Raw genomic sequence first — 14,511 nt, forward strand, 5'->3', positions numbered from 1 at the left:
TAAAATTTCCTAAATGGTTTATTAAACGGTTCTCAGAATTTGGCCCACTACCGTCTATTTTCCCATCTCAAGTTGCCGAAGTATATTCTTATTTTAGAGAAAAAACTTCGTTTGATTTAGGCTATAGATTGATATCCTTTGTGGCTACTCAGTCTATAACTTGGATTATAGCTTGAGAGTATATTATAGAACCAACCTATGAAAATGTAGATATAAAATCTCTCTCAAGAAGGTTTAAACTCAAATGGTAGAGCAAATTTAATACCAACTTCATTAGTAAGAGAAATATTGATCAATGGCAAGCCAATTATCGACAAAAGAAGGAAGAAACAAGTGTAGCCTTAACCCAAGAATCCTTATTTCTGGCTGAAAAACAGAGACTACTAGTAGAATTAGCAACAACAACGAGTATGAAGGACTTCAAAAAAGTAATTAAAGCAAAGTCATCAGTATCAAAGACATATTCAGAAGAAGAAAGCTCTAAGTTTAATCCATTTGATATGTTTGATTGAAAGAAGAAAAGAAGATGTAACAACACTTAGAAAAAGAAAAGATAACAAAGAAGAACAGAAGATGTCACAACACTCAAAAAAAGAAAAAGAAAAAAAGACAAAGAAGAAAAGAAGATGTGACAACATTCAGAAAAAGAAGATTTCCCATAATGATAAAGTTTGAAAAAGAAAAAGAGAAGAAGACAAAAAGCTCGTCATGATAAGTTTGATAAAAAGAAAATATTTTAAAAAACAAGGATAAAAATGTAAAAGGTTAAAGGATAAAATAGGTAATATTTAGTGTGTTTTATTGTATCTATAAATATGAGTCTTTCTAGATGAGAAGACAGAAGTTCTAGCGATGAGAAATAAGTGTGTAAGTTTTATATGTAAGAGTTTTAGGAAGAAATGTATATAAAATTTTGTTTCCAAGTCCTCTCTTTTATGAAAATGGTAAGTTTTATTTTATTTTCATTATATATATATATATATATATATATATATATATATATATATATATATATATATATATTATATCATCATGTTGCAACACGAAACCGGTGAGAATGGGAGTGTTGGCACCTTCTGATGTTGTTGTGCTGCAGGTGAAGGTTGGTTGATAGGATAAGGGAGGGGTCATCTTTTCTGCCAAGGGACACTTCTCCTTTTACATGCATGAAATACCATACAAGCAGCAAAAGGGAGTGAAAAAAAGAATGTTGTATACATCAGATTCCATCTTTCAAAAGGCAATTTTTTTCTAGACTGCAATTCAAAATACACTTCTAGATCAAATAGACATAGACATTTTAGTTTATACATCCCAGAAAACATATTTATGTTCCGAAATGTGCTGTCTATAATGTTTTACTAGATTCGGAAGTAAATTTCGAATTGTTTAGTCCAAAATGCATGCTTATAATTAAAACCCCTAGCCGCTACTTACCCCACAAAAGGAAGGTGCAGGGAAATTTGCGACGTAACGAAGGAAGAAGGGGATGTGAAATTAGTATTTAACAGTTTTTAATAAATTCTTAACAAATGATAAAATGGAAATAAGATAATTTAGGGGGTGCAGAAAGAAATGTCCAGCCTACTGACATATCAACAGGACATTAGTGGAAATCTAAAGAACGTTAACACGACACCGTTTTCCACAGAGGACAACATCCTAGGAAAACAAAGATGACAGAAATTGGACAAAAACCTAAACCTAAACCCTGCAATGCAAAGTTGAGCTTACAGTGAAGAGAGTTAGTAAAACAGTCGAAGCTGAAAGGATAATAGATAGTTAGTAACAGCACCATTCTTCACTAATCAGATATGGCTTCCGCAGACAGTAGAAAAAGATCTGTGGTTTTGGCTCTCTGCAAGTACCTTTCATTGGATCCTGTAAGTGCATGCGTTGCTCCATTTTTTTTCTTTCTAATTTGTCACTCCTGTTTGATCACTTCAAAATTTATGCAGCATGGTTTCGTGGGTTTAGGATTGTATTCCATTTACCTTGTCTGCATTATCAGTTTTTTGTGAGGCCATATTTAGCTGCTTTATTACAATGTTGTGTTGTTGACTTGATTTCTCAGAACGGTGTTTTTGGAATGCCCAGTTAAAACTCTAATTAGATGATATAGGCTATAATATTATGCGAGTATGGGTAGCATGATACATGTGATGATGCAAATGCAAATTCTGCTGCTTAATTTTTGCTTGCAGAGTGTTGTTCCAGCTGAAATTTTAGACAGTGATATTAAGAGTCTTTATTTGAAAATCAAAGAGGCATCTGGACATGGAGTTGATAACTCTGATGAGGTAACCTGGCTTTAACTCACATTGATTAGGCCATTAATATCGTTAGTGTCAAATTCTTCTTTTTTCTTGTTTATTCCCTTCTCCTTTGGATTTGTAATGTAAGCGCTGATCCATCAGAGTTAACATCAAACGCTAACTGTGGTTGTTGGAATCTAAGGGTCTGTTTTTATTACTCGTGAAAAAATAGCTTATTTCAATAATTGACTACATAGAATAGGTTTAATGTTTAGACATATTAGGCATAATGTGGTTTAAAGATAATATTTTGTTTGGGTTGCCTAACTATATTTTTTGTTCTAGTATTATCAGAATGGTTTAGGGGTTAATTGTAGTATTTTGTTTTGTATTTGCATTTAGGTATCAAATGGAAAAATAAAGGCTAGCTAAAATATAAACTATTAGCTTTTAATCCTAAGCTCCAAAATTTTTGTTTCCGTTTTAAAAGATACTTCCTTTATGGAGATTACAAAATTTGGTCATAGTCCTGATTGCTAAACACATTTGAGTAATAATGCTAACATTTATTTTCTTTATCTATCAATCAGATATGCAAACTTCTATTATAGTTCCTCCTATTGTGGTGAGACCCATTTCAATTTGAAATCTGTGGCTAATATTAATTTTACCTATCCTAGTTGCATTAACTGCTCAAAATTAATTCCATGATAACCAATTTTACATAATTTCGAAACAAACAGGTCTATAGTCTTTAAAAGAAATCTATGGGCTCCAGAACTTGTATGTTTTGTTCTTTTCCTGTTAATTATGCTGAGTTATATGCTTCAAATTTAGGTTTTGAAGTGGGTAGCATTTGCAGAAGCCTTCCCTGTTGCCAATGATGCATGCTTTGAGAATCTTAAGAGATTAAACGATGAATTGTCTGGAAATTCTGTGCTTCTGGGCAATGGATTGAAACCCTCTGAAGCTGATGTTATAGTCTATTCAGTGGTTCATTCTTCCCTGGTATGCATTGTCACATTTTTCGCACTGAAATAGTTGGTCAAACAGTTTTTCTTTTGTTACTGGTCTTTCTTTCTTATTTTCTTAGAATATGTACATTTAACATATATCAAACTGTATAATTGTGTAAGATTTTTGATTTGTGTGGAATATATATCTAGCATTTTGTTGTACCTGTTTTATCTTAATAGTCTTTTGTACTAAAGAGTAATACTTTAAGAGATATAGGGTTTGATTAGATATCTGTGGTTGCTTATTGCCAGATCAACCTTTCAGATACAAACAACGAAAACCTGTCACATGTGTTCAGATGGATGGATTATATCCAGGTAATACTAGACCTTAAGTTTGCTTATGTTCATGGCTTTTTTTGTATAAGATATTGTGCTATGTTGCCACTCACACGTGGCATTTTCTGCTGTTTGGTGCTACTTCCACTGTAAATTTTAGGCATCTTCAGAATACGTGACCGTAATTGGTATAGGTGAAACTTATGTTTATCTTTCATATCTACAACAAATGGAAGAGATCATAAATTGAGTAGTAGATTGTGTATTAATTGAGGTGACACCTCTACATTATTCTTAGAAAAGGAATTTAGGCCTAACTTAATCTTAGGAAATTGATGTAGTGAAATTGCACCTACTTGTATATTATAATTTGACTATATCTCTAATTGATGTGAGATCTCCAACACATTCCTCATATTGAAGATTAGACATCTCGAGCATGAGACTAGATATTTATTGGTGATCTGATAGTAGTTGGATAGTGAGTGATACAATAGATCCAATAAACCTTGTTAGGATAGATTCTGATACCATCTTAAAAAATGGATTCAGGCTTAATTCAATCCTACAAAATCGGCTTGCAAGATGAGATTTGTACTTATATATATTATAATTTGATTATATTGCTAGTTGATGTAAGATCTCCAACAATTATAAATGAATTTATCATTTTATATACATTGTCATGTTTCTGACTTTTGTTTTCGATGGGAGATTAGCCATGTAAGACCACAATGCCCCAATTTGAAATGGTTGAGATACTTGCATCAAGTTTAAACCCATTTCTAAATCATTATTTTGGCTTTACACACACTACGAAATTGAACATATATCTAAGAAAGCTCTGTGTCATGTGTTTATAATATCTTTGTTTTTGTAGTGTGTTGTCTAGCTATCTGGAGTTCACCATAAAAACATTGATTTAAATTTTACTCAGACTTTTGTAACAAGACCATTTATTAATTGTTCTGACTGTTATTCTTTCATCAGAATAAGCAAGAATTTGTAGGTTTGTTTGAGAAGATATTGTTGCAGAAGCCTGGATTTAAGCCTCCGGTGAGACATCATTCCTTTATTGCTTTTTTATTTTCTTATTTTGTACTAAATAATTGTAACCCACAATGTTATGCCGTGGTAGTCATTTTAGACACCAATCTATAACATTTTGGAAAATAAAGTGAGGGTTTAAACAAGTTAAACTTAATGTATATGTTTATTTGGTTGTTGTATAGATTCTAACAATTTAATAAAAGTAATAAAATGTCAAATGTCAAAAATAGGTTAAACTTTGTATAAATACTCCTGAACTTTTTTTCTTATAACTAATTGGGACCAATTCACAAAAAATCCTAGTGATGTTGAGATGGTATTCAACATTGCCCAACAATTTACCAACGTAGCAGTCAACCATATCTGGACAATTTTGCTCCCAAATTCCAATTAAAATAGAACATTTTGTTAAATCTTTTTCTTTCATGGAGTAAAATGAAAAATCACTTACACTTTGGGGATTATGTAATTAAATCTTCGTGTTGAATAAATTACAATACTGACATCAATGAGTGCTTGTATCAAGTTCTGGGTTTGTATGTGTTATTTTGATTGAATCTGACTTGGTGCTTAGTTCCTTAAGCTAAAGCCTGTCTTTTGGCATGCAGAAGCTACTGTCTAGTGACAACTGCTAACTAAGCTGTAGCACAGAAGCAGTGTTAACAAAAACCTCGTATATCCACTTCGATAGTGGTCTTAACAGAATAAAAGTATCCTTGATGACTTGTGAAAGCTGTTTGAACTTTGAAACAAACATTGTGTACATGCTAGTCAGTGTGCCTTCAGAAGTTTTAGTTTTTCATTTTCTTGCTGTTTTCTCAAGGTGACAAAACCTGTCGGAGTCCTGGAAGCTGATTTAAAATCAAAGACTGACCAAAGCATAAAGAATGTCAAGTCAGAAATACAACCATCCAAGGATAAAAACAAAGCTGAGGTAAGGCAATATATTTCTTTTGACAATGAACAGTACTAATCCTATATATATATATATATATATATATATATATATATATATTGCTTTGATTTTCCATAGGAAGACTAACTAGATTAGACATGACAATACTGGTTATGGACTTATTGAATATAGTAAAACTAGGTATAGGATTAATCTCTTGTATCTAAAACACACATAGGGTAATATATTTATAGTAAAGAATGATACACGGATATATGACAACCAAACTTAAATATGGTAAATAAAAGATATTACTGAAAAACAATATCAACAATATCTACAAATATCAAACAATATCAAAAGTTTATGTTTCCCTAATTAACATAAAATGCAATATATCTAACATTCCCTCATAGGCTGGTACATATAATTTGTATGTACCAAGCTTGTTACAAATATAATCAATTCTCAATCCCTTTAATAACTTAGTAAAAATATCTGCTAACTGATCGTTCGAGTTAACAAACTCAGTCTTGATGTCTCTAGATGCAATCTTCTCTCGAATGAAATAACAGTCAATCTCAATGTGTTTGGTCCTTTCATGAAAGACAAGATTAGAACTGAAATGAAGAGTCGTCTGATTATCACATACAAGTGTCATTTGAGTTACTTCGCCAAATTGTATCTCTATAAACAATTGCTTAAGCCAAACAAGTTCACTAGTGGCTGAGGCTATAGCTCTATATTCTGCTTTTGCATTAGATCTTGCCACAACTCTATGTTTCTTGCTCTTCCAAGAAATCAAGTTACCACCAATGGAGACACAATACTCGAAGGTAGATCTTCTATCAGAAGGAGATCTTGCCCAATCAACATCTTAATAGCAAACAACTTTTGTATGATTATTGAAACCATATAACAAACCTTTTTCAAGATATCTTTTAATGTACTTTAATATACTGATAACTGCATTCTAATGATCTTCACATGAGGAATTGAGAAATTGGCTCACCACACTGACTGCAACGGAAATGTCAGGACAACTAATTGTAAGGTAATTTAATTTTCCAACCAATCTTCTATACTACTCATAATCTGAAATCGGCTCCCCTTGATCTGTTACGAGTTTGGTATTAGGATCTGTGAATGTGTCAACAAGTTTGAATTCAACCTAGATTCCTCCAAAATATCCAATGCATACTTCCTTTGAGGTCTAAGAATACCATTGTTGGATGGTGCTACCTCAATATCCAAGAAGTATCTTAGTTTGTCAAGATCTTTAGTCTAAAAATGATGGCAAATGTGTTGTTTCATCCAGGAGATGCCATGGTGGTCACTACCTGTATGAAAAATGTCATCTACATATACTATCAAATAGACATATCCAACACTTGAGGGACGATAAAAGACTAAATGACCTACCTCTCTTCAATTCATACCAAATCGTTGAAACACAACTAAATTTGCCAAATTAGGCCATATAAAGATTTGCGAAGACAACATACCAATCTAGAAGATCACCTTGAGCAACAAATTCGGGGGGTTGCTCCATATAAATTTCTTCCTACAAATCTCCAATGAGGAAAGCATTCTTGACATCGAGTTGATAAAGAGGCTATTGTTGAAGAGCAACCATGGCCAAAAATAAACGAAGAGAAGCCATCTTTTCCATTGGAGAAAAAGTATCTCCAAAATCCAATCCAAAAATTTGTGTAGCCTTTGGCTACTGTTAAGACCTCGACAAGTGTACTAAATCGTATCAAGTAATATAAAATGGTAAGACCAAGTATCGTATCCCAGAGGACTCACGGCACTAAACAGCTGTGTAATTGCTTAACTAATTAAGACTTAAAAACAACTTTTGGGGTCTTGAATGCAAATACAATAAAAATAAACATGAATGCAATTTGATCAATTGAGGCTAAACACTAGAATGAATGGATGAAGTTGATAATATGAGATGATAATGTTGTTGGGGTTTAGATTTCACCTAATCACTCTCATGCATATATGAATTCTTCTTTTTTATTAATTGTTAATGTCATTTTCTAAAGTACTTAGAACCCAATGTCTCGACAAAAAAAGTCTATCCTTAATTACTAGTTTACAATGTCTTGTCTCCCTGATAATTAATTTTGCATTACGAACGGAAGCTTAAGACAACCAAGCGTTCTATCCCTATGTCTAGGCAATAGTTTCCATGGGAGAAATTCCCCAGTTCTAGGTTTCTCTGTATGTGTCCATATCAAAGAAAACCAATAATCATGCCATGAATGAGTTAAACATAACAAGCATAGAGCAAAGGAGAATAACCCTAACAATTAATGAAAGAAGCATAAATAAATTAGAATTAATTCAAATACATGAGAGTTTAGAGGTTACATCTTCCCCAACAAGAAATGAATTTAGTTCTCTATTATCATGGAGAAACTAGATGAACAATGGAATGGAAGAGATAGAAAAACCCTAGAAACTGAAGAGGAGAGCTCCCACATCCCCAAATCTGCCTCCAAGGGGCGAAAAGTGTGTTTTTGTGCTCAAGCCATCAAGAGATACCAACCCTAGGTTGTGCAAGTCCTTAAATAGATCTAAATTGGATAATGGGCCAACGTCGTTGGCGCTCAGTGCCCTAAGCGGGGGCAAGCAGGCGAAACTGCGAGAAAACTGGCGCTTAGCGCCCCTTAGAGGGCGCCCAGGCGGTAGATGGCACAAAAGCTAGCGCTCAGCGCCCTTAACGGGGCGCCCAACAGCACAAAAGCTGGCATTCAGCGCCCTTAATGGGGCGCCCAGGTGCCCTGTGTGACCTCCTGTGCTCCTTCTTTGATGCTTTTACTGTCCCTCTTGAATTCCAACTCCTTGATGCTTTTGCTCTTCCTCCAAATCATACCAATAACCCTACAAAATCAAAGAAATTTAGTGATAAAATCATCAAATATACCCTCTACGCACTTATTCACAAAACTAAACTAAAAACATGAGTTAAAGCAGGCTTCTAAGTCAAAAAGGGTTTATTTAGTATCAAAATTGCATCACAGATAATGGTATTTTCAACCGTTATCAACTACAAGTCAAGCTTTAAGGCAATCAATAGTACCATCAGGATCAACTTTGATAGCAAAAACCTACCTGCAACCAACAATAGATTTCCTAGACGGTAATGAGACGAGCTTCCAAGTTCCACTATTCTGAAGAGAACATAGTTCATCTAGCATGGCTTGGCAAATTTAGGAATGAGCACAGAAGAAATAAACGAAAGGCAGGTATAAAAAGGTGAATATAAACTATGGTAACTCAAAGCAATATAATGTGGAGAGGGATTACGAGTAGAACATATACCTTTACGAAGGGAAATTGGAAGGTCAAACTTAGTTGTCAGAGCTGGAGGAGACAAAATAGTCAGCACTTCGTGAGTCACTTGGTTGTTGGGAACAATGTCTTCGACTATAAACCTAAAGTGGAGGTGGAAGAGAAGAATCTGATGGTGGACTAGGCATAACTGGATGGTCACAGACAACAGGAATATTAATTGTAGTAAAGTAAAAAGAAGACTCATCTAAGGTGACATCTGCGAAAATAAAATAACAATTAAGAGAAGGAGAGAAACACTTATATCCTTTTCGTGATCGAATAAATCCTAAAAAAGCACATTTGTGTGATCTAGGAGATAACTTATTAAGACAAGGACTAAAATTATGAACAAACATGTAGACCCAAAAACTTTATTAGGTAAGGGATGTAGAGGTGCATGAGGTAATAAAATATAATGAGAAATTTTGTTATTTAAAACTGAAGATGACTTGCGAGTTATTTCAACATGATGTCTATTCTTGCGCTCAACCATCGCATTTTGTTGAGATGTATAAGCACGTGAAGTTTGATGAAGAATGCCATGAGAAGCCAAAAATGTTTAAAAGAATGGAAAATGTATTCACAACCATTATCACTTCGCAAAGTTTTAATTGAAATCCCAAATTGAGTTTTAATTTCATTATAAAAGGATTGAAATATACAAAATAACTCTAGAACGATTTTTCATTAAAAACAACTAAGTGCATCTGGAATAATCATCAACAAAAGTAACAAAATACTGAAAACCTAAATTAGACTTGACATGACTAGGTCTCCAAATGTTAGAGTGAACTAATGCAAAAGGTGGCGCAACACGTTGTGAGACACTATGAGGAAAGGAGCTAAGACTATGTTTCCTTAATTGACATTACTCCTAACAAATTAGATAAATTGGACAAATAGAGAACAAGCAATTGCAATTTGGCAAGATTGGAATGACCTAATTGAGCATGAAGAGATGGAGACTCCATAACTGTGCCAACATGTGTAGAAGGACAGAGATGATAAAGGGCACGAGACTCACATCCAGTGCCAATTATTTGTCCCAAACTCTGTTCCTATAGACATACAAAATTTTTGGTAAAAGAAATAACACAGTCAAGAGAACAAATTAGATGACTAATGGAGTTAATTGTGATCCAGGGACTTAAAGAACATTATCAATGGTTAAAGATGGAGAAAGTTACCAGACCCATCAGCCATTATTACCATAGGTAAATTATCCAAAGAGGATAAAGAAGAAAACAAAGATTTATTACTAGTAATGTGATATGTGCATTGAGTTAAGAACCCAAGGTCCAAGAGAAGAAGGTTGAGTTAGGCCAACAAAAGATATACTTGTGCGTGCAACAGAAGCAGTGGAACTACAGTTTTGATGATCCTCATACCACTTGAGAAATTCATTGAAATCAACAAATTGGCTTGCGCTATCAGAAGAGGCAGCGAGAAAAGCCATGGAGAGAGAAAAACCCAAAAAAACAAAGGTTCTCTAATCTAGGCAACAAGCACAGATCCTGAATGAGGAGAAGGAGGTAACTTCAAGACAATTGATTGTTGCCTAGATGATACAATCCTATCCAGGAAAGAGTACATGATCGGTTTTGAATTTGATTCCTTTCGTAGCATAAACAAATAAAATCAGAAAAGAACGCGGAAATAAAACAGAGATGGAGATGACACAGTCTAGCACATTGATGAGTCAATTGTAAGATTTGCCACAAAAATCCCAATCTTTGATAAGAACCAAGAGAATCCTCTCTTAATGAATTCAAAATTCAAATATTGACTATCAAAAGCTTTAGGTTCTAGATACCATAACCCACATGTCCTAGTATCGGAACCTAGCTCTATACCATATTGAATATAGTAAAACTACGTATAAGATTAATTTTCCTTGTGCCTAAAACACACATAGGGTAATATATTTGTAATGAAAAATGATACAAGTATATATGGCAACTAAACATAAATATGGTAAATAGAAGATATTGTTAAAAACAATATCAACAATATCAACAATATCTACCAATATCAAATAATATAAAAAGTCTATGCTTTCCTAATTAACATAAAACGCAATATATCTAATAGACGGTACGATAGTGATTAAAAGTCTATTATGAAATAAAGTGTTGGTTAACCGTTATTTACATGTTACATATGGCATTTATCTTCATCTATATGTAATAATCCATTCCACTTTTTTTCCCCTTAAATTTGAAAGTTGATCTTAGTCAAAACTCACGACACAAACTTCATACCAGAAGGAGAAAAGAATGACAAACTAAGTATATTAGATTGATTTTAAATCCCAAATTAGATTAACAATTCTTGAGTACAAGATTGGAAACGGTTATAAGTGGTAACTTTTTCACTCATTTGATTTTCCCTCGATGTTGATATGTACTTGGATAGAGCCACATATATGTTATACTCCAGAAGATTGAGTATTGGAAATGCTGATATATATTGCAAACTCCTTGTACTTTTGTAATTACATTACTGTACACTTTCTTCACTCTGGCTTTACTTTTCATTACATTTATTTTTGGACATTAAGGGAAAGCCAACAGCAGACAAAGAACCTACCAAACCGAAGGCAAAACCTGCTGAAAAAGAGGTGGCTGGGAAGGAGAATGAAATTAGCGTCAGTTTGCTTAATATCCAAGTAGGATTAATTTGCAAAGCATGGAAGCATCCATCTGCAGATAGGTAATTTGACAAAGTAATTGAAATTTGTTTTTATCAATAAACATGTTAAAGTGACAGTAATGATGTTTAATGCTTCTGTAGTTTTGATGTTGAGGTAAATATTATTATCAATGAACTTGAATTATGCAGCTTGCTAGTTGAGGAGATAGATGTTGGGGAGGCCAAATTGCGGCAGGTTGTCAGTGGTTTGGCAAAGTACTTCAGTCCTGATGAGTTGACGGTAATGTAACTTACCCAACTGAGTGTGATGTTTAGTTGTATTCATTTTGAATTGTAATTAACTCTTTCTTATTTTCCTTTTGTTTGATTTCACTATCCAGAATCGTCGTGTTGTACTTATAACAAATGTCAAACCTGGAAAACTACGGGATGTGGTATCTGAAGGTCTGGTATGGATTCTCATACCTGCTGCACGTGTTAAATTGTTTTGTAGTATGTAGCTTATGATGGTTAGGAGATCTTATACCTGTATTTGAATTCTCTTGGCAGGTCTTATGTGCTTCAAATGAAGGGCCAACTGTTGTGGAGCCCTTGATCCCTCCAGAAGGAGCAAAAATTGGGGAACGCATTTCTTTTTCTGGGTAAGGTGTTCAAAATCTTTTAGTTCTGTCTTGTATTCATGGTTGAGTAACTTGTTCTATGCTATATATATAAATCTTTATAGTGAATACCACTATTGCACCCAACTATGTGGTAGCTCAGAAGTTATAGTCCCTTCCAAATTTGGCTACTTTCAGTAAGGGTGGGAACAGGCTGAGTTAAATTGGGATTTATAAGGATTGAGCCTGACTTACTTTCTAACTCAAAGGTCTGAGACTTGCCTCTTTACTTGATGAGGGTTTCTTAAGGCCTTATTTAACCTTTTAAAAGTTTGGCTTAGCTTTGATGTCTTTATAAATGCCTACATTGTAATGGAGATCGATTAATTTAGTTGAACTTCTTTTAAATATGTTAATAAGACCTTTTGAGTAGCCTTTTTTTTATTAAATATGCTTTTAGAAGAGCTTTGATCTGAACTATTTGACAAATAGGCTACCCAATTGGGCCTTAAGTGGATTTTTTTGCCACAGGCTCTCAGCAAGTGTTCTGACCTATTTTGGTCCCTAGAACCAGCCGATTTGCTATGGATTAGCCCAACCTGATACAAGCTGGTGATGAACAGGTCAAAGTAGGTTTGCCTTGCTTTGGATTTTAGCCTCTAGGTTGACATGTAGGTGGTATCCTTTTTTCTTGGGATTTTTAGGTTTTTTAAAAAGTAATTAATTTTGGGTCCTATTTGGACTTTTGGGCCAATGAAGTCATGTGGGCTTAAGATTTTTTTTTTCATCGGTAAAAATTTATTTTTTTAGAAATGTTGAGGTATTTAGCAGGTGTGTTAGTGGGTCACAATCTGTTTAAGCTACAGGTTAAGTGAACCAGATTTGTAAACATGTTGAAATAAACCTGCTAATTGCCAGGTTCTAATGAACCAAGATATATGCCTTTTCCTTATCTATGCTGGTTGTAAGGTTAAAGTAGCCAGCCATTGCTGAATGATGGCATTTTTTACCCATCTGATTTCTCATTCCCCTCAACTGAATCAATTTACGATAAATTGACTCGTTATTTGCTGAGTAGAAAAGCGTAGACAACTTATGTTTGGTAATATTTAGTTTTGATACATCCTCTTCATATCATCGTTTGCCAAGGCATCTCATCACTTTGTAATGTACCAATCACCTCTCATTGGGTCTGGAGACGTCTCTTTTAATTTTCACGAATGATAAGATCGAATTTAATGGAAGGATCTAACATGTCAGCCATCTGGTAAACTGAAGTATCAAATATATATATATATATTTATATATATATATATATATATATATATATATATATATATATATATATATATATTGGCTATTATTTTTTAGTTACAACTGTATAGCACTTACCATAAACTTTTCGTTCAAATTTTAGTTAGTAGCACTTGTTGCTTTCTTGTGTTTTGGATGTAATTCACTTGAGGTCATTAATTATCCATGCTTTGTCGTTCTAATTTAGGATTGATGGAAAGCCTGAGGATGTGCTAAACCCAAAAAAGAAACAGCTGGAGAAGATAACACCGGTAATTTCCTCGCACTCTTTGCTTTGTGTGTTTCTAAACTTACACTGTTTCTGTTTGAAAGGGGATGAAAGTGGGAGGTAAGAAAACAGAGGAAAGAAAACACCCTTTTCTGTTTAGTTGGAGAGAAAATGAAAGAAAAATGTATAGAAGAGTTTATTTCTAGAAACAAAATTTTAAACTTTTCTTTTGAATTTAAATCTCAAATTTTCCTCTCTTCTCTTCCCTCACTTTCCTTCATCTGAACACAACATAGGGTTAATTTTTGTGCTAGAAATGAAAGTAATGATGTTCACAAGCTCATGATCCTTGCCCATGCAGCATCTTTTCACTGACGACAAGGGGGTGGCCACATTCAAGGGAATACCATTTATGACGTCTGGTGGACCTTGCACATCATCCATTCCCAGAGCAACTATTAAATAGTGGAGAGATATGGCCCATCTCCACTGTTCATTTGTTCTTCACCACTCATATTTTTGGCACCACAAAATATTCAATGTTTTGATTACGTGAATAAGACGTTACTATCTTATTTTGTTGCCATGTTTATGTTGCAGTTGCACTGCCGTCGTCTTAAATGCTTCAAATATAATCTTGAATCCAATGATTCTTGAGTTTATACTATAGTAGGTAACTCTACACATTGCAAAAAAAAAAAACGAAAGACTTCAAATTATACAACCTACCTACCAACTGATATTATGCAGTCCTTAAAGGCTACAATCATGATACCAAATCCAATAAGTAGATTTTTTTTTTATAATGAATTTACCAAAAGGAAAAAAAGAGAGGAAATAACTGCAAGATTAGGTTACTTCAGTTGGTGTGTTGATGACTTGTTATATGCAAAGA

At 33.8% G+C, this 14,511-nt stretch overlaps 1 protein-coding gene across 1 annotated transcript; it reads left to right on the plus strand.

Annotated features, from left to right (window-relative positions):
* The first annotated feature begins 1,663 nt into the window (after window positions 1-1,663).
* On the plus strand, window positions 1,664-14,278 carry LOC148203850 (Nucleic acid-binding, OB-fold-like protein). The gene is made up of 12 exons (XM_088106597.1): window positions 1,664-1,883; window positions 2,205-2,300; window positions 3,093-3,263; window positions 3,524-3,589; window positions 4,541-4,606; window positions 5,424-5,534; window positions 11,404-11,555; window positions 11,685-11,775; window positions 11,876-11,944; window positions 12,045-12,136; window positions 13,596-13,659; window positions 13,978-14,278. Exons 1-12 carry the CDS (start codon window positions 1,815-1,817, stop codon window positions 14,080-14,082), a joined length of 1,152 nt encoding a protein of 383 aa, XP_087962723.1. The 5' UTR covers window positions 1,664-1,814; the 3' UTR covers window positions 14,083-14,278.
* Window positions 14,279-14,511: the final 233 nt, after the last annotated feature.

Source organism: Vigna umbellata, chromosome 2, assembly GCF_029865625.1.
Source record: "Vigna umbellata cultivar VRB3 chromosome 2, Vumbellata_1.0, whole genome shotgun sequence".
Taxonomy (NCBI): Eukaryota; Viridiplantae; Streptophyta; class Magnoliopsida; order Fabales; family Fabaceae; genus Vigna; species Vigna umbellata.